Here is a 20,732-nt window from a genome sequence, read left to right as displayed (position 1 = left end):
CCACTGATATATAGTGGCAGCCATGTGCACCATTTACAATATGCACTGCAGGTACCCACCAAGGCACCTTAGATAGCACCTTTTAAACCCACAACCACTATCCACGATAAGAGCAGCAGATACCTGGGAACACCACCTGGGAGTCTCCCCTCTAAGTCACTCACCATCCTGACTTGGAAATATATCGCCATTTCTTCACTGTCGCTGGGTCAAAATCCTGGAATTCCCTCCCTAACAGCACTAGGGGTGTACCTACACCTCAGGGACCAGAGAGGTTCAAAAAGACAGCTTACTACCACTTTCTCAAGGGCAACTAGTGAATGCCAATAAATGCTGGCCCAGTCAGCAGCGTTCATATCACCTAAATGAATAAATAAAAAAACTGGTGACCCACTGAATATGGATAGGTATCAATCTTCTGTCAGTGGCAGTACTAACTTTTGACTGAGGACATTGTGAGTTTAAATCCTGTTCCAGAACCTGGGCTAGTACTTCAGTGAAGTGCAGAAGAAATAATTGCCCTGTTGAAAATTCTACCTATTGGATTGAAGTCATCATTAATCATTGCCACCGGGAACACTTTGGTTCTATCACCCGTTAAAGACAAAGGGGGCGATTCTCCCATCCTGCTGCGTTAATTCTTTAGCGCAGCAGGCAAGGAGAATCGCGCGTTGGTCAATTCGCAGGATTCACGCAAGCGTTTGCTCTGTGCTTGTGTCTCCCAGGCCCAGATTTCCAGCGGCGTTTGCCAGAAATTGGTTGGGAGGTGGGGCTAGCATTTAAATGGTATTTTACATACTATTTAAATGCCATTAGTGGGCCCGGGACTGAAATCTCTGGGCCCGCTAGCATCTCCCAACCCGCCAGAGTGTTTCACTCCAGCGCGGATTACTATAGCTCCCCACTTTTGGGGAACTAGCGGGACAACCACACTGGAGTGAAGGGAGAGCAATTAGGGCCCCCCTGGGGGTCAGGCGGCAGGGGGTGGTGTCCCCTGGACATGGACATCCTGGAAGTGCCAGTCTGTGACCCCTGGCACTGCCCAACAGGCAATGTGCTTATGCCCAGGGTGCACCCTGGCACTGCCCCCTGGGCATGGCACAGTGCCAAGGGGGTGGGGCCTATTGGGGGAGGGTCGAGGGGGCAATCAGTAGGGGTGCGAGGTCCTGCTGCCACTCTGCATTGGGATTCAGCTGAGGCTGGAGGGTGGCCAGCGGTTAGTGCGGGGGGGGGGGGGGGGTGGTCTGCCGTGGAGATGGGGTAGATTGTCACTGCTGGGGGGGGCTGGAGATCGGGCACTCCATGATGGGGGTAGGGGGGTAGTTGGGACTAATGGGGGGGGGGTAACTGTTGGGGGAATGCTGGAGATCAGGGCTCTCTGGGACAGGGGGGAAGTTCAGGGCTGGGCCCGGGAATGGACGGGGGCCCCGATCAGGCTGTGGGGGGGTTGGGGTGGCAGCAATCGAGAGAATGACACTTCGGGGCCACTGTGCATGCGCAACAGCCTGCTGGTTTCAGCCTCCAGGCGGGAAAAGGGCCCGCCCCCTGAAATCTAATGTTATTCACGCTGGTGGCCTCTGCAGTGCACAGAGAGTGGGAGATTCATCTCTGAATCCCCACTGAAAAAACCAGTGTGAATTACTCCAATTTTCCTGCCAATTCAATACTTCGAAATTTTTGGGGAGAATCCTGTAAACTAGGTCTGGATAGGTCAGCGGCTGGTTCGAGGTGGCCATAGTGTCATCTGAGTGAACCTAACTATTTCATGTCCATTGAATGGTTGATGTGTCAAATTAGGCATTACATCAGTGGTCAATACTATCTAATTCTAATTGATTGCAGACAAATGTAAAAAACAAATGTAACAGTTGCGCTGAAATAGCTTGGCTAGGGTATAGCTAGTTCTGACAAAAAGATCTTCATCACTACAAGGATGGTGTGAAGGCCTATAGCCTTCCCCAGTACACTGTTCTTTATTAATTAGTGGGAAGTAAGCATTGCCACTGCAAATCCCGTGTTGCTCTTGAAAAGATGATGGTGAGCTGCCTTCTGGAACTGCTGCAGTCACGTGGTATAGATACACCTACGGTGCTGTTAGGAAAGGAGTTCCAGGATTTTGATCCAGTGATAGTCAAGATATAGTGATATGGCTCTAGGTCAGGATGGTGTGTGACTGGGAGGGGACCTTGAAGATGGTGGTCTTCCCATGCATTTGCCGCTTTTGTCCTTTTAGGTGGTAGATGTTGCTGGTTTGGAAAATGCTGCTGAAGGAGCCTTGGCAAGTTGCTGCAGTGCAGTTTGTAAATGGTACATGTTGCTGCCACTGTACACTAGTGGTAGAGGGATTGAACATTTAAGATGGTGCATGGGGTGCTTGTTGAGAGTAAAATCAAAATTAAAGGACACAAAATGGTTACCTGGCACAAAATGGACTCTGGGAAAAGACATTAAGATCTACTGACTTGGGCACAGACATTGCACAGCAAGTTACAACCTGTTAGTGTTTAAATTGCTGCAGGAAACAGATCAGACCTGGAGGCACCTTAGCTTTAGATAAAAGCAGGACCCAAAACAAAGAGTTTTGATAACAAGATCAGTCATTGATGGAGGATATAAATGCATAAATATATTTACTCTATGTACGACGATGTGTTAACTGCCAATGTCCGTCCTTGTCTACTCTATGTATAGCGATGTGCTAACGGCTAATGTCTGTACTTGTCTATTCTTTGAAAAAGTATAAAGATGCTCAACTGCCATTGTATAGTTGAGAAGGTGACTGCGTGCACTGCGGAGAGCCCAGCGCTTCCCCCAAAGCTTTGTCCAATAAAACTGTGTTGAATCTTTAAGTCTGACTCCAAGTGGTAATTTTCCCACAACAGTGCTGATCAGGTGGGCCGCATTTTCCTGGATGGTGTTGAGATTCTTGTATATTATTGGAGGTGCACTCATTCAGGTAAATGTGGATTACTCTAGCACACTCCTGTTTGTGTCTTGTGGATGGCGAATGGCTTTTGAGAATTGCTTTTAATGACTTCGCCGCATAATTTCCAGCCTCCGACCTGCTCTTGCAGCCACAATATTTCTGGTCTAACCAGAGGTGTTTATAATAACTTGTAGCCCTTTTTATTCCAGACCTCCTGAGATAAAGGGTGACATTCCATTAGCCTTATTTATATTTTGTGTATCTGTCCACTGGCTTTTAATGACTTCTGCACTGGTGCCTGCGAAAAAAAATAGAAATAGTTGCAGGAATAGGCCCTTGAACCTGATGTGCCATTCAATAAGATAATGATTGATCTTATACCCTAGTTCCATTTTCCTATCCTATCTTCATGTCGTTAACTATGGAGTCCATGAAATCTAATGATTTCGGAACAAACAAGGCGGCACGGTAGCACAGTGGTTAGCACTGCTGCTTCACAGCTCCAGGGACCTGGGTTCGATTCCCGGCTTGGGTCACTGTCTGAGTGGAGTTTGCACATTCTCCTCGTGTCTGCGTGGGTTTCCTCCGGGTGCTCTGGTTTCCTCCCACAGTCCAAAGATGTGCGGGTTAGGTTGATTGGCCATGATAAAACTGCCCCTTAGTGTCCTGAGATGCGTAGGTGAGAGGGATTAGCGGGTAAATATGTAGGGATATGGGGGTAGGGCCTGGGTGGGATTGTGGTCGGTGCAGACTCGATGGGCCAGATGGCCTCTTTCTGCACTGTAGGGTTTCTATTATTCTAAATCTGATCATTACCTGGCAATATCTCAGGAAAGGACTGAATGGAAGTATCCACTTGACACGTTGATTGTAAATACTTCAGCCTTGTCCTTTGCATTCACATGCTAAAGTGTATTATAGTTGAGAATAGGAATGATCATGAAATCTTCTCCCCCTTCCAATAGTTTCCTGATTATCCATCACTAAAGCAATAGAGCTTTGATTTCATCTCTTGGTTAAGGAACTGCTTGGCTCTGTCAATGCCATGCTGCTTTTGGTGTATATGGGTTACCTTTATAGAAACTTGGCTAGATTAGTACTTCATTCTAAGGTATGCCTGGTGATACTATTGGCATGCCCATTTATATTCCTCATTGGTCTTCCAGCTTGATGTAAAGGAAGGCCGGTGGATGTGTATAGTCATAAAGTTACAGATAGTGATGGTATACAATTTCGTTAACATGATGGCTGTCTTGCCTCATTGATGCTGTTTTGGTTTTTGAATTTATCCTCAGCTTGTCTCATTTAGCATGGCCATCATTTCACACTAAACAAGGGAGGACATCCTCACACTGAAGTCAAGACCACTATGGTGGTTACTCTTGTCAATGATACCGTGGACAAACATGTCTTAAACAAGTAGCTTGGTGAGTATTGATTTGCCAGCTGGGACAGCCTTGTTTGAACTAAAATCATGTGATTTCATTGCATCTACAGTGAGACCCCTCCAGGCTAAATCAGTGGTATTACTTCTGATAGATATAGGGTGGGATTTTATGACCTCACTCGACCTGAGACTGGAAAATCCCGCTCGAGGTCTATGGACCTTCCCTTTGTCCGCCCCTCGCTCACTCCGAATCCTGTGGCGGGCGGAGTGGTAGAATTCCAGCGATAGTTCCTATTCATCATTTAATTTATTGAAGGCTACGTTATAGCTTTTTGATAGACAAGCAGTCAAGGGTTACAGGGACAGATGGGAAAGTGGTTAAAGCTACTTCTGCTTGGCTCCAACCTGCTAATTTCTACATCCATTCAGACTGTGTTCACATGTGTTCCTAACATGCAGCAAAGAGGGGATCTTCTGTCAGGCTATATTGAAATCCGAATTCCAGAAAAGTCAAATGTTGCTCTCTAGCTTAATAGGGTGGTGAATATTTTCACAACTTAATCATTTCACGACATGCCAGTGCACCTTTACAATCCGTAAGTCAATTCCCACTGAGCACAGTGATGAGAGGATGAAGTCCATGAAGTAAATGTTCCAGACACCACACTGAGCTGGCAAGTACAGTCCACTGTGGAAATTGTTTTGTGTGCTTACAACATTCAGTGGAATTGAAAGCCTTCGCCAGGAGATAACAGCACAAGAGATAAGCAAGATATAAGATGGCAGACTGACAGAGAAATATTTTAAGCTGAGTAATTTGGTAACAATAACAATTAAGACCTGGATTCCAGAGTGACGCAGGATAACAGTAATGTCACTTACCAGGAGTAGTAAATAAAGTTTTAGGCTGGAAGGTTACACACTGGTGGGATTTTCCCATCCCGCTGCAGTGCACAGAGATTTGGCTGGGCGCCAAATTCTCTGACCCTCACTGCAGCGGGACCATGGCATGAACGGCCGGTAAGATCGCACCCATAAATTGTTACTTTTCCTAAGTACTGATAGGTTGGTGCAAAAACATTTTAAGAATATATTTTTCCAATATTTTCTCCAAATTTACGTTTAATATTGTAAATGTTTAAGCAAATCTTTCTCTGCCTGAAGGAGGGGAAATAGATTCAATAGTAACTTTCAAAAGGGAATTGGATATACTTATGAAAAGGAAAGAATTGGAGGGCTATGGTGAACAGTCCAGGACAGTGGGACTTATGAAATAACTCTTTCAAACAACTAGCACAATGGGTTAAATGGCCTCCTGCTCTGTTGTATAGTTCTAAAGTCTTTAAAAATATTTTAGACACACAAATTTTATATATGTCAAGGAAAAAGGATAATTGGAAAACAATGTATTAAATGATATTCATGTGATAAATGTGACCGAGAATGTTGCAGTGAACCAATTGTGGTAATGCAAAGAACAATTGGACAAATGGAAACAGAAGAAAAACAGTTCAGAATCATAAGGGGCGATTTTCACCCTGCGTTCGCTGTCAGAGAGAATGGCGAGGCGAGCAGAAAATATACCAGCAGGATTTTCCCATCCCGCTGCAGTGAACTGAGATTTGGCTGGGCGTTAAATTCTTTGACCCTCGCTGCAGCGGGAGCGTGGCGTGAACGGCCAGTAAGGCCACGCCCACAAATTGTTATTTTTCGGGAAACACAATTATTGCCGGCAAAAATCACATTTCCCTTGCCAGTTCAGTATTGAGGTTTCTGCCCCTATTTAAATACATTTTAATGTTTAAAGGACCTACCCTCCACATTATCCCCTCTCAGAATATTGTAACATCATCAGCGTTCAAAACAGGTTTGGGAAGACGGACAGCGGTTGATGGGATCCCATGGGGGTGCCAAGTTAAGAATACTCCCTGACAGGAGAGGGACATACCCGGGCAGTGCCCTGGCACAGGTTGGTCCTTTGGGCAGCCCCCTGGGAGAGGGTCCCCTTGTGTGTGTTGGGGAGGGCTGATGCCTGCAAAAAACTGGGCACCCTAATGTTGTTGTTGTTTGAGGGTTGGGGGGGGGGGGGGCGGCGATCCGGCAACATCTGCACAGAGAAAAACAAGCTGATGTTTCATGTCTGTTTGACTGTCTTTCGTCTGATGCTGCCAGATCTGTTTAGCTATTCTAGCGTTTTCTGTTTTTATTGCTAACAATAGGATTACATGTAGATTTTACATTTATTTAGATTAGATGGGAGACGGAGCTTTCAATTTTATTTCATGCTTCAAACTGAATTTATTTTTCAGGTTGTGTGCCATTGATTCACTACAGTTGTGTCATAAATGACTGGCACTCAGAGAGAATGTGGTACTTCAAAATCAACTTGAACCAAATACCCTACCAAAAGATATATAAAACTGACTATGTTTAACAATTACAACAGTTCTCATGGGATTATGGTTAGCTTTAGGCATCAATTCCTTTCTTGGGTATCTCTAGTTCGGCCTGGTAAATGATAATCGCTGCTTCGCCTTTACAAAGTTTTGACATTCCTTAAAAATAAACCTATTGATTCTGACCACATCAATGGTCAAACGACTGCATTATCTGTACCGCACCAACACCTTCGGTTTATTGAAGGTACATTTATATAAGGAGAGATTGTAGGATTGTAATATCAATAAAATTGGACCTCCACATGGTATTAGTGATGTCCAGTTAACTGCAATATTTTTTGAAAGTGCAATCCCCAAAGCTAAAATCTTTTTACAAACATAAGATGCATAGCCGGACTATAAAAATATTTCAAAAAGTACAAGACAGTTTGTCACCATTATATAACCTCTTCCAGGGCACTTTAATAGCACAGTGTTATCCATGCTGTTTCTCATGTGTAAAAGAACCAAACAACATAACTTTGTCATTAATAGCAGAATGTGACACAGTTAGCAACCTTTCATAAAACTCTGAAAATGTTATCATCAGCGTTGCAATGAATAAAAATCTACAAACTCTTTAACTAGTATAAAATTACATAGTGTTGGTATTTTGCATCAATAGCCTAGGCATGGAACAGGCATGGCACAATGGGGTAGATTATGACTATGGGTAGGTTTGGGCCACTGTCTGGGCAGTGTATCTCACAGGAGACCAGGTCCATTTTGAGGGTTGGGCTTGGTTAGCATAGCGCCAGCAGGCTATAAGCAAAAAAATGAACGCCTTGGGGTAGCCCAATGGCTCTGAGCCACTGCAATGTTGGAGAGTCTGACTGGCCTTCAATGCAGTAGGTACAACACTGAAAGGAGCAGGGAGGAGGGTTATTTGTAAAGGAACCATGTGTGGTAGCATCCCAGGTCACTTTTGCCGAGTGCGGTGCCTCCCAGCTCCACAAAGACAAATTTAAACTTACCTGCTGGATTCATCATAAGGTATTGGGTGGAATTTACAAACTACACACTCCGTCCAGTACTATCCTAAAATGACAATCGGGGTATAGCATCGGATTCTTGCATAGTATAAAGATCAGGCAGATGATCCATGTGTTGGAACTTGGCAACATAGTAAGTGTCCCCTGCCATTTTAGGGTGCTACTGCACTGTTTTCTCCTGGCGGAACCAGTGAAAACTACCCCAGTATCTCTACAATCAGATTTATGTTACCTGCATCGTTAAATTTCTGTGGAAGTAGATATAGGTGTACTAAAAATGCCTATTTCTACTCAATTCAGGGATGCCATGCATTAACTACTCAATAGTTTTTTATGCTAAAAACATTTATCAGGGGATTAATGTAATCAACTTAGTCATAAAAAAGCTGTAAAAATCCCAAGCATTATAACTTTGTATCAAACAAAAGGCGTTTTTTTTGTAAAAGTTACCTGCCCTGAAAAAGGTTGCAATTTGAATCTCCGATCCCATAACTAAGCAATAAACACAATGAAATATTTTCTTCTCCAAGAACAATAGTCCGAAGCGCGCACTGCTAAGATGTTTTCTCTAAGTCAGGCAGATGCCTAGTACCAAGTTTTGCTCCTGCAGTATTCAGTAATTTCAGTCTTGCCTGCCCGAGGAAGAAAGGCAGAGTTTCCAGTTGCCAGATTCAGTAATGCAATCCCAATCAGGTGCTAACTGATGGCACAGTTACCACTGCAGTCCTACTTCCAGTTCAGTCAACTATACCATTGTAAGATTTGTTATGCATTGTTGAAAGAAGTTCCACAGTATGAGTGGTTATGGGTTGTCTGTACAGTGGGTTGGTTGCCTGAAAGGAAAAACAGTGAGGGTTAGCACTGAGAGCTCAGTAAAGTTGAATTATATTCAGTTTGTTGCACCAAAACTGCTGCATAACCAAATTAAATAGCACTTGTGTGATTGCATTTAGTGTAGTTGACTTTCAACTGTTGATGTCTGATTATCAGCCGACCATTAATTCCAAGGTCAAGAAAATGATTAATTTTATGGGCCCAGTGGAGCTCCTCCCATGTTCAAAAAAATACCCTGGTTTGTGACCAGTCCATTTGTGCTCTCCTCACCCTCTTGTGGCACTTCTAGTTCACAGAAGTGCTTGCTGAAGATAACACAGGCCTCCTGATGTCAGCTCTGTGCAGAAATCGTGGATCAGACCAATTAAAAATCAACATTGAGACCAATCAGTGCCAGATGAAATGTAATTTAGATTGTATTCTACATTACACACAAGTATACCACATTTGTAGAAATAGCTAAATGTGATACAGAAAACGATTTGGGCCATATTAGATTTGCCACTTATTAACTTGAGCTTCCTCCCATTCCTCTTTATCTAACCCTATCAGTATACCCTTCTACTCCCACATGTGCTTATCTAACTTCCTTTAAATGTATCATTTACCTCAATTACTCCTTGTGTATTACTCCCACATTCCATACCTTTACCACTCTTTGGGAAAAGAAGTTACTCCTGAGTTCCATATTGGACTTATTAGTGACTATCTTATACTTTTGGCTGTTAGTTTGGTCCCCCTACAAATGAAGGTATCGTCTCTATGTTTACCCTATCAAACTCCTCTATTAGAGACCTCTATCAGATTACCCCTTTTCCAGAGAAAAGAGCCTTAACTCTGTACTTTTTTAATGATGGTCACAATTCCTCAGTCTGGTCACAGTCTTATGAATCTTTTTTGAGCTGACTCTAATGACTCCACATATCTTTTCTATAACATAGGTATCAGAACCGTGCACTGTACTACACGTGGATCAAACCAAGGCCGTATGCACATTGTGACAATGCTATGTCCCTTTCTTTTTGAAATATTGATTTTTCAACTTTGAACTGACTGGAATTTTGGAATTTGAGGCAGAGCAAATTGCTTAAAAATGAAAGGCAACATTCCAAGGTGAAGGAGAGAGACAAATACATCACCCCCATCAATCCCAATGCAGAATGGCAGTGGCAGTGGGACCCCCCCCCGCCACACCGATCGCCCCCTAGGCCCTACCCCCTAAGCCCCTCCCCAATAGACCCTGCCCCTAGGCCCCACCCCATGGCATGGGCACTTTGCCCCTTGGACAGTGCCAGGGGCACAGGCTGGCACTGCCAGGGTGCCCCCCCCTTCACTCGGGCTCGGGCCACTAGCTCACCGAAAGGGGGGAGCTACTCTAAACTCCACTGGAGTAAAACACACTGGCGGGGTGAGAGGGGCTAGCGGGTCCGGAGAATTCAGTCCTGGCCCACTAATGGCATTTAAATGATATGTAAAATATCCTTTAAATACTAGCTCCATTTCCCCACCAATTTCTGGCATGGAGCAGACCATGCCGGAAATCTGGCACTGGGAGACGCTAGTGAAACCCGCGAATCGCCCACTGCACAATTCTCCCGGCTCGCTGCACTAGAAAATTAGCGCAGCAGAATGGGAGAATCGCCGCCTATATTTGGGGGAAATTTCCATCATCTAATTTTTTGTGAAGTAAGATCTTAACTGCAAAAATTTAAAGTGAACCTGATGTGATGGAACAGGAAAATGACCACAATGAATTCTAAGCTTGTACTGCAGGAGTATTTTAGAGCTCAGGTTCTCTGTTTGAAAGTCATTGGGTGCCTGCCAATGTATTATTGGCTCAATAATTTCTGTAGCAATTCTGCAGTAATTAAACGTCGCTTAACAAAAATCTTACCATCTCATATCGGGCTCTGGATCTTTCATTCTGAAACCTGGCGAATTCTCGCCTGTCATGAATAGTGACAATCAGTTTCCAAATGGCAAGCAAGGCAATGCCCACTGCCAAAATACTACCAACCACCGCTAACAATACAGTTACTGGATCGGTTTCACTCGCACATTCTGTAAAATGAGAACAATTCAGTAAATAAAAGGATGAATGAATAGATCTAGCTCATTCTGCAAATGCAGAATTCAAACTCCATGCAAAAAAACCATTCAATTTATTTTTGGAACACTTCCTTACAGAGCATTGTTGGCAATAACAAATATTTAGAAAAATTACAACTTTATCCTATTTAGCACTTTTAAAACTGCTAAACCTCAAAAGCTGCTTTACAGGTTGTAAGAGGTGTGGGTTCTGATTCTTTGTGAAGGAGTTAAGAGAGGTTAGTGAGGGATTTCTTGAAGAAATGGGCTTCAAAAGTGGAAGTATTTTTGATAAAGAACAGTTATGGGGTTTGAACCTCAGACCTGGGTCAAACATGACTATGTATTAGCCCTCAGCAGGGAGCAAGGGAGAAGAAAGGAGTTGGTGGCAAAGTAGTGTTTTTAGTGTGGACCCAAAGCCATGGCTTAGTCTTTCCATTATGCAATTGCATAAAATTCTGCCTCATCCATATCTTAATATCAGAGAGGTGGTCTGACAGAACAGAGATTGTTTTGGGTTCTAGGGAAGGTGTGACAGTAATTGAATTGGATACCGAGTGCATTAATATGGAAGGGATCCATATGCCTAAACATCATGTCATTGAAGGAACAATGTAAACGATGAAAGGGAGAAAGCCAAAGAGGTTAGATCTACAAAATTATTTTGTAGAAATAGGACAGGAAGCCACTGCTGAACATCCTCCTGCTGAATTTGCAAAATGCGAGTGAGAACCTCGCAGGGGCAGTTCAATGGAGAGACAGTGGAGGACAATGGCGTGATACACGATGGAGATATTGAAGATGATAAGGAAAGATAAGGTAACCACAGAAAATGTCAATGATGAATTTGACCAGGGTGATCATGATCACTATGTTTTGGAAACTGGGCTGGAGGAATTGAAACAGGGTTGAATGGGCAGCAAATATAGAACTTAATATTGATGACAGGAGTAGAAAAAAACAATTAAAGAGATGCAGTAGCAATCTAAGAGGATGGGTAATGATGGAGGGTGATAACTATAATTGTTAAAGAGTAAAGGCATATTGCCATTGCAAAGGGAGGAATGTCAGTAAGCATATAAACTAGGAAGGTTGACAAAGGGATCTGCTGCAGGGTTAGAAGGTGACTGAATCATCAGGGATAGTGTGGGAAGGAAATTAAAGGAATAATGAAGGATTAGTCAATGAAGGACTATAGAGAGGTGAGATACAAGGTTGGGTGATGGGAAAGAGGAGGTGATGAAGATTAATGGACGAATCACCTCGATATTGGAGTTAAAGAACTATTAATATTTGGTGTTGCAGCTGAAGATAGAGAAGGCAGGGAAAATATTTTTTTGGAAGTGATTTATCATTGGGGAAAATTAATCGAGAATTGTCCTTACATTCCAGAAGGATCCTAGAGTGGTATGAATATTTGTACCATGAAGGTGCAATAATGGTCGACTTTGAATGCGGTGGATGATGAGATCAGTCATGCATTAAATCTGTCTAATTCTGCAACTCTTAGAAGCTGTACCTAGGGGATCAACGTTGATAGGGGACAATGGGCTGGAATTTACATGGAGCCACATTTCCACATCGACCCATGACTAAAAAGTCAGTTGAGAGCCTGCCCACCAAAAAGCCAATTATCCCGCAGCCACTTTATGCTGGGTGCAGTGTTAATTGGGTCAGGGTGAGACATGCACCTCCATCTAGGGAGGACGTCCTGCCTCAGAGAGCAGTTGGCCAATTTGATTGGCCAGCAGCTCTGTGGTCTCAGCAGCGCCATGTTTGTGTGGTCATCATTGCTGGGACTACAGGCAATCTCCGAACAAGAGATTATGGAGCCAGATTAAATTTAAGGACAGGGTGTTGGTAGGGCCTGGGTGGCATCTCCAGCTAAGCAGTGAAGGAGGTGGAAGACTGGGTTTTAGAAACTGGGGTGGGTGAGGGTTAAAGTGATGGTACGACCTTAAAGATAGGGTGCATCAGATGGAGAGAAGGGACCCACAAAGGAAATCACTCTCCTCCCATTGTCCAATGCAGTAAAAGCTGCCACTTGGTTTGGGCTTCCTCCTGCCATGGGTAAAATAGTGATGGAGGTGGAAGGAGGTGCTTAAGGTGCATTGGCTATTTAAAGGCCTCAATAGGCCCAAGGTCAGACGGGCTGCCTGAGGCCTCCCCTATCCCCTGTAAAATGGGAGACAGGTTGGGGGTGGGGGGGAAGGCAGTTGGAATGCCATGTGCTACATTTTACGAGTCTCCCCACCTTCAAACATGGCAGCGATGGACAGCAAATCCAGCTCAATGAGTCATTTGGCAAAACAGTGAGTCATTTGATAAAGATAAAAGCACTGAAGACAAAGTGAGGAATTGTTGAGGAGGTAAACAGAAGCAGTGCTATCCTGACATGTAGAGGATCAGGGAAGAGGAGTTAGGAGCATGAAAGTGAATTAATGAAGCAGCTAGGGTGATAGTATTTTCTCCAGTGTTGGAGGCTGAAGGATGAAGAACTGAAGATGGCCAGGGAGATGTGCATGATTAGTGACATCCTTATTGGTGATCAATGTTACATGAGATGGCAGGACCAAGCAAGTAAACAAGGATGCGAAGGGAGGAGCGTATATAATTTTTGGTGAGGACAGAAAGGTAGAAATGTTAGAAGATGGGACTGGGCAGTGAGAGCTCCACCATCCCTTGGAGGTTTTGGTGAGGCACGAGATGATGTGTGGTCAAGCATGTAGCCAAGCTTGAAAAGTAAACAGTGTGCACTGAACAAATTGAATATTATATAACTTGTTCCTTCTTTCAGCAATCACTGAACACTGATCCCTGGCACAGAACCAAGCTATTTTCTGTCCTTAACTCACATCCATATGCAGGCACTTTCCGGCTAGAGTCACTGCAGATTGGAAGCCCCAGCTGTCTTTTCAGCTGCTTAATTTATGGCTGCTGAAGCTAACTGTACTGCCCCATAATGAGCTGAAATTAGCTTATGACACAAATGTGGATTGTACTAGGAATCGGTTAGAGTTCTATGGCTCCTTTTCATATGATATCTCTGAGACATACATCAATTGAGACAGGGAAGAGCACGGATTGATTTTTTTAACTTCTTACGACAGCCCAAAAAAAATCACAGTGAGATATGCCTGCAAACAATTTTCCACACTAATATCGAAAATTCAACACAAATATTTGTTTTTTTGTGCTTTTGCAAGTACTTTTGTATACATTGCAAGACCTAATGAACAACATTGAGAGAGATGATCAAATAATGTACTTTTTTGTGGGATCGGCTATGCCATAGGATTTTTTAAACATCCTCCCAAACAAGGGTGTGTCTTCAAGAACAGCACTTCATCAGCACTGAGCCAAGTTTGATCCCATGCTCAAGTCGTGAATTAAGTTTTGAACCGTGACATTCAACAAACTGAAAATTAATCATTTTATATTTATTTGCTTTTAAATTTGAAAGGTTTTCAAAATGAATGCACATGATATCAATTACACAAGCAGTAAATACAGCAGAATAACAAAAAAGACATTTGAATCAATGCAACTTCTGGAAAAGTTCAATCAAGTGAATAAAGAAGATCAGGAGATGTCGTTTTACAGTAGTGATGTGCTATGAATTTACATCCACTGTTATTTTTCAGTTTTTATATATATCTATATACATACACACTATATATAGTACATATGACAGACCTTCCTGCCTGACGTATTTTCATATTTAGCAGCAAACTCAATATAATAAAACAGCATAAGAAATACTGAGACACAGAGGATTCACCAGAAGCATGTGGGGTCTGTGTTGTGTGATAGAGTGAGAACATAAGTATGCGTGAATGAGTGAGAGGAAACGAGATTGCGTCTGCTTGGGAGAGAGACAGTTAACAAAATAAAAAAATACTTACCTGGTTCTTTCAGCGCAGTAAGGACAGATTTTCCACTGACATGTTCTGAATAAGTGAACCTCATGACACAGCCATTTTCAGTTTTGTATAAGCACAGAACTGCATCCTGATCATCTGTTTCTAGAAAAAGATGGGAACAATATTTAGGCCAGTGATAGGAGCCAGCTCCACTTCTACAACTCCAACAAAATGGGACAGGCTGAAAAGCCCTATTATTTTCTGTGAAGCGCAGAGCCAAAGGGCATCAGCTATCTAATTACACTTAACAAGAAAAATGTTCCTTTTACAAGTTTCTACGTATTGCTGGTGCTATTTTAGATTTTGTGCAACTTTGCAGTTTTGTCAAATTTGCATGAAACGGACTTTCTATGCAAACATCTGAAATTCATGAGGCTTCCAAGGTACACTTTGGAACTTGCATGCAGTATCATGTAGAAACAAAATCTGCCATAATAGAAATGCCATAATTCAGGAACTTTTTCCTAACCTTAAATCTCAATCAAATTCAGTGGCTTCCTACAAAAAAAAAGTTTTATTTAAAATGCAGATTTGGTCCATTAAAGAGTTCCAACTTCTAAAGTTGTGCTTTAATCATTTCCTATTCATTGTATGCCTTTTATAAAGTTCCTTTGAATTGTATTAGTATTGTCTTGATGGCTGAACCGAGGTGCAAAAACCATTGTCTGGCTGATCATTAGAGATAGGACACTGATTACAATCGCTATAATAATGTAATCATTTTGATATATATTCTTATAATTTCTTTACAATGCTAAACCTTCTGAGTGACTTACTACCATACAGAAAATGTAACACTGGACATAAATCAAACTCTGCTCATGCTGACACAACAGCAATGGCTTACTGCCAATGGGTGGGAGTCAGGATTTAAAGCTATAATTTGGGGCCCTATTTTACCATTGCGCCACGCCGAAAATGTGGTAAAGTCGGGTGTGAGGCTATTAACGCGATCCGTGCCCGTGTCCGGGCTGATGACCACTTTACTGAGACCCGGGAATGGCTGCGATTCGATTCGCGCCCGAAATGGGCGCAATGATGATTTAAATGCATTTGCATGCATTTAAATTGAATTAATGAACTGCCCGCCCACCTTGATCAGCATTTCCCCCTTTACCACCGCGTTCGCCGATCCGGAATCGCGCCGAAATGGACCTGCTGAATAAAAGTCTGAATCGAGCACTCCAGCTGCTTCAGAGGCGAGTTCAGTGCTTCCAATGGCTCTCTGACCCAGATCATTCTCTGGTGAGGGGTGGAGAGGGAGGAGCAAGGAGGTGGGTCAGATGTTTCTCTGGGGGTGGGGGGGTGAGGCCAGATCATTCTCTGGAGGGGGGGGGGGAGGCGATAAGATGTATCTCGGTGGGGGGGCTGATCGCTCACTGGTGGGAGGGGGAGGCAGATGGATCTCTGGCGGGGGGGGGGGGGGGGGGGGGGGGGGGCGGGGGGAGAAGGAGGTCCACTGCCACTCTGTGGGTTATCAGTGGGGGGGGGGGGGGGGGGGGCAGGGGGCCGTGATCGGTCTGGGTAACGGGGGGGGCTTGGGGTGGATAAGGGGGACAGTGATGTCTGTGGGGGCCATCGCTCCTGCTTTCCGTGGCTCGGGAGTGATCTGACACGGGTGCGCTTTTTCAAAGTTTTTTCTAACCGCGCATGCGCAGTTCAGAGCTCCGATCGTTCCAGGCGCAATAAGCCCCGCCCACAGCGCGATTCGGACCAATGATTTTTTATTCAGGCTCAGTGCTAATGGGGGCGCCTGAAAGCAGAGTTCCAAGTCGGATCTGAATTGCTCCCAGGTTCAGCACTTAGAACGAAAATGGTAAAATCAGGCCCTAGGTGGCCAGATCCAATTAATTACTATGTGTGCATGTATGCTTCAGATTCAGAGGTGAACAATATGGGATACATAATATGGCAAATGCAGAATCAGGGTAAACATAGCATTTGTATTTATCATGCAGCTATTGTTCTTGCAGAATAGAGAGTGAAGCTGAGCTCAATGGAGGAGTGTGTATAAAGAGTTTATGCTTTTCTAGTTAATCACTGAAAGAAGTTTGTGAAATAATAGAAGATGGCTAAAGGGGATTCTATCTGACTTGCATTAATTTGTCAATGCTCCTGAATTTTCTTTTACTACTGAGGCATTCCAATTACTTGGCTGAGGAGGTCTTTTGGATTCATTCACTAAGGCACCACGCCTAACTACATTCAAGAGGTGAGTAGCACAATGCGTTAGAAGGGCTGTAAGCCCAACCATGTTATGGGAATGTAGACAAACAGTTCAAAGGCACAGCAACAGCATTTTTATCGCCAACAGTTCTTCAAGCTCTGTGATGTGCCTTCATGATTTATGCAAACTTTTCTATTTACAGGTAGACTTTGATGTACCATCAAAGATCTTGCATGGTTGGAAGCTCTGTGATAATCAGCCAAAAATGGAAATACTAGTGCAATACTGGTAGCATTTTCTGTTGAGGCACTTTGTCTCCAGACGTTTCAATGCATATTTGGCCCTTGTCTTTGAATCAAAGCTTGTCTGCGGCTTCCCCTGTGATATCCAAAATTCCAGCGTTGCAATCCTAGCTTCTTACACAAATTCACCAATCACACATTCAGGATTGGTAAACTATAAGTAGGTTCTATTTATTAGAAAATTAGAACTTAGAGATTATACACGTTACAGGAGAGCTCTGCAAACATATCTAATAGGGATTCAACACAGACAAGGCACGGTGGCACAGTAGTTAGCACTGCTGCCTCAGTGCCAGGGACCCAGGTTCAATTCCCAGCTTGGGTCACTGTCTGTGTGTGGCGACTAGGGAATTTTCACAGTAACTTCACTGCAGTGTTAATGTAAGCCTACTTGTGACATTAATAAATACATTTTAAACAATCTGTGCAAAAAATTAAAGTGCTGTGAGCCGAACAAGCAAAGGTGGATTACCCCGCCCGAAATGTACCCTGAGGTATGGCGAGCCAGCCCTCAGCTTATAATTCAGCTCAGTTAATCAATGGGAAGAAAGAAATGCTAGATTACTGATCTATTCATTTACATTATCTTCATGTAAAATTTGCACTGTAGTTCAACCATTTTCCTACATATCATTGTGAGGATACTAACGTTCTGACACCTAACTAATACAACAATCAGTATAGTAATAGCTACATATCAAAACACTATTCATTTACTACCTTCAGCAATTGCTCCCTTCAATTAAAAACCTGCAGGAAGTGAAACAAACTTAGTTGTTTTATTCAACCAACTCTGTATATAATAAACATATGTAGATTACCTAGTTCCAAATGTTGCCTTTATAAAGTTATAAGTATTTGAACTCTAACTTAACTAAATAAATCCATTATTGGTTTTAGAATATTCCATTATACTTCATGCTTACAGAATGTACTGGCATCTCTGTCTTGGCCCTTTCATCTATTGCACAGTAACCTTATTCTTTCTTTGAAATTTACTTTGAAATGCAAAGCGATCCTGCTCTATTAGAATAAAATCAGCAACAACGGGCTTAATTTAATGGTAATTACGTGGATCTCACCCTCAGCTTGGAGAGTGGGAGCCCCTGTTGCCTTTCCACCAGAGGACTGACACTTCTCCGAGATGAACAATTACCTGCATAGTGTTAGGCCTCCCACTGAATTAAGGCTCCAACAGGGCAGAAATCCTGCCTCAGAGTGTTGCTGGCTAATCAAAGGCAGCAGATCTGCAGGACTGCCAGCACCACTGGGAGTGGTGGCCACTGCTGGTATTGAACTGCGACCGACCCAGAGGATTGGGTAAGGATCCTCCAAGAAGGGCAAGATGAGATTCCCAGAAAGGGGGTTGAGAGAGAGGAGGAAGGGAAGGGGTTTGGGAGGGCAGGTGGGTCAGGGATTGACAGCAAGGATGGGGATGTAGCTTCCTGTGAGCCCCCCTTCCTGATGCCTGGTCCCTCGATCGGGCTTATAGTACCTTTTAAAGCGCGACATGCCAAGAAGGTTGCTGGGAAACCCAGGTAACAAGTCCCCTGCTCGCTGCTAGTTAATACCATGGTGGTGGGATGAAGCCCTTAAGTACCCACTTAAGGGCCTGGATTTTCAATAAGTTGGGATAACCTGGGAGAACTTTAACATTGGCAGCTGGTATCCGATGCATGGAGGACAATGGTTCCGTAGTGCATTGCCATGGCAATGCCTCAACCAGAGGTGATTTGCCTTTTTCTGAATTTAAACTAGAATTTGGGGGATACAGTTCCCTGGTGTATTCTCCACGGTCAACACCTTGACCAATCAGAATTCACTTGCCAACAAATCAGCACCCTTTTCTCATGCAGTAATGAAATTTAGCATTCTTGCATCTGTCCTGACGAGTGTAAGATGAACAGCTTCAACAGCATGTCTATTTTTTCAGCAGTACTCTTTATAAGTAATTACATATTTCTTTTTTTAAAAAGGAGTTAGAAAGGTTTCACTTACTGAGGACATCCACTGTCAGAATCTCATCTTTGCAGAGTTTTTGACAGGTCTGATTGTCAGCTAGTCTTCCTGAGTTAAACAGTCTGCACTCTATACACTCCCTGTAACAAACAGTGACATAGAATTATTCTTTCTCATTTTCACAACATGAAAAATAAACCAGGGCGCTCAGTAGCCAGATAGAGCTTTATGAAGTACTGTATTCGACACAAATATTCAAAATGGAGAGAAGAACAACTCCTGTACGTACTGGAATTTAAGCCCAGGCATCTTCTAATAGGACGAGATTGCAGGTATCAAACAGATTAAAGACAACCAACATGTGGATATTAATAGAATGGTTCATGTCGGAGGCTAAGGAAATTCGGCATGTCCGCTACGACTCTCACCAATTTTTACAGATGCACCATAGAAAGCATGCTTTCTGGATGTATCACAGGTTGGTATGGCTCCTGCTCTGACCAAGACTGCAGGAAACTACAAAGGGCTGTGAACTTAGCCCATCCATCACTCAAACCAGCCTCCCATCCACTGATTCTGTCTACACTACCACTTCCTCGGAAAGCAGCCAGCATAGTCAAGGACCCAATGCACCCCGGACATACTCTCTTCCACCTTCTTCCTTCGGGAAAAACATACAAAATTCTAAGATCACGTATTAACCGACTCTAAGAACAGCTTCATCCCTGCTGCCATCAGACTTTTGAATGGATCTACCACATATGAATCTGATCTTTCTCCACACTGTAGCTGTGACTGTAACACAATATTCTACACTTTCTCCTTTCCTTCTCCCCTATGTACTCTATCAACGATATGCTTTGTCTGTGTAGCACGAAAGGAACAATACTTTTCACTGTATTCATAAATTCACTTTTCATAAATGACCTGGATGAGGAAGTGGAGGGATGGGTTGGTAAGTTTGCTGACGACACCAAAGTAGGTGGTGTTGTGGATAGTTTGGAGGGATGTCAGAAGTTGCAGCGAGACATAGACAGAATGCAAGACTGGGCGGAGAAGTGGCAGATGGACTTCAACCCGGATAAGTGTGTGGTGATCCATTTTGGCAGATCCAATGGGATGAAGCAGCAATATAATATGAAGGGTACCATTCTTAGCAGTGTAGAGGATCAGAAGGACCTTGGGGTCCGGGTCCATAGGACTCTTAAATCGGCCTCGCAGGTGGAGGATGCGGTCAAGAAGGCGTACGGCGTACTGGCCTTCATTAATCGAGGGATTGAGTTTAGGAGTCGGGAGATAATGCTGCAGCTTTATAGGACCCTGGTTAGACCCCACTTGGAGTACTGCGCGCAGTTCTGGTCACCTCATTACAGGAAAGATGTTGAAGCCATTGAAAGGGTGCAGAGGAGATTTACAAGGATGTTGCCTGGATTGGGGGGCATGCCTTATGAGGATAGGTTGAGGGAGCTTGGTCTCTTCTCCCTGGAGAGACGAAGGATGAGAGGTGACCTGATAGAGGTTTACAAGATGTTGAGAGGTCTGGATAGGGTAGACTCTCAGAGGCTATTTCCAAGGGCTGAAATGGTTGCTACGAGAGGACACAGGTTTAAGGTGCTGGGGGGTAGGTACAGAGGAGATGTCAGGGGTAAGTTTTTCACTCAGAGGGTGGTGGGTGAGTGGAATCGGCTGACGTCGGTGGTGGTGGAGGCAAACTCG

At 43.6% G+C, this 20,732-nt stretch overlaps 1 protein-coding gene across 1 annotated transcript in view; it reads right to left on the bottom strand.

Annotated features, from left to right (window-relative positions):
- Positions 1–6,594: 6,594 nt before the first annotated feature.
- itgb5 (integrin, beta 5) overlaps positions 6,595–20,732 on the bottom strand; it is a 123,628-nt gene continuing 109,490 nt past the window's right edge. The window contains exons 12-15 of the mRNA XM_078228209.1: positions 19,056–19,156; positions 14,571–14,690; positions 10,472–10,638; positions 6,595–8,576 (exon numbers count right to left, since the gene is read on the bottom strand). Coding sequence (XP_078084335.1) covers positions 8,481–8,576; positions 10,472–10,638; positions 14,571–14,690; positions 19,056–19,156 — 484 coding nt within the window. The 3' untranslated portion in view covers positions 6,595–8,480. The remainder of the gene's footprint in view (positions 8,577–10,471; positions 10,639–14,570; positions 14,691–19,055; positions 19,157–20,732) is intronic.

This window comes from Mustelus asterias, chromosome 14 (genome assembly GCF_964213995.1).
Source record: "Mustelus asterias chromosome 14, sMusAst1.hap1.1, whole genome shotgun sequence".
Lineage (NCBI taxonomy): Eukaryota > Metazoa > Chordata > Chondrichthyes > Carcharhiniformes > Triakidae > Mustelus > Mustelus asterias.
Note: the sequence above shows the minus strand (reverse complement) of the source record. Positions and strands in the feature narration are given on the sequence as shown.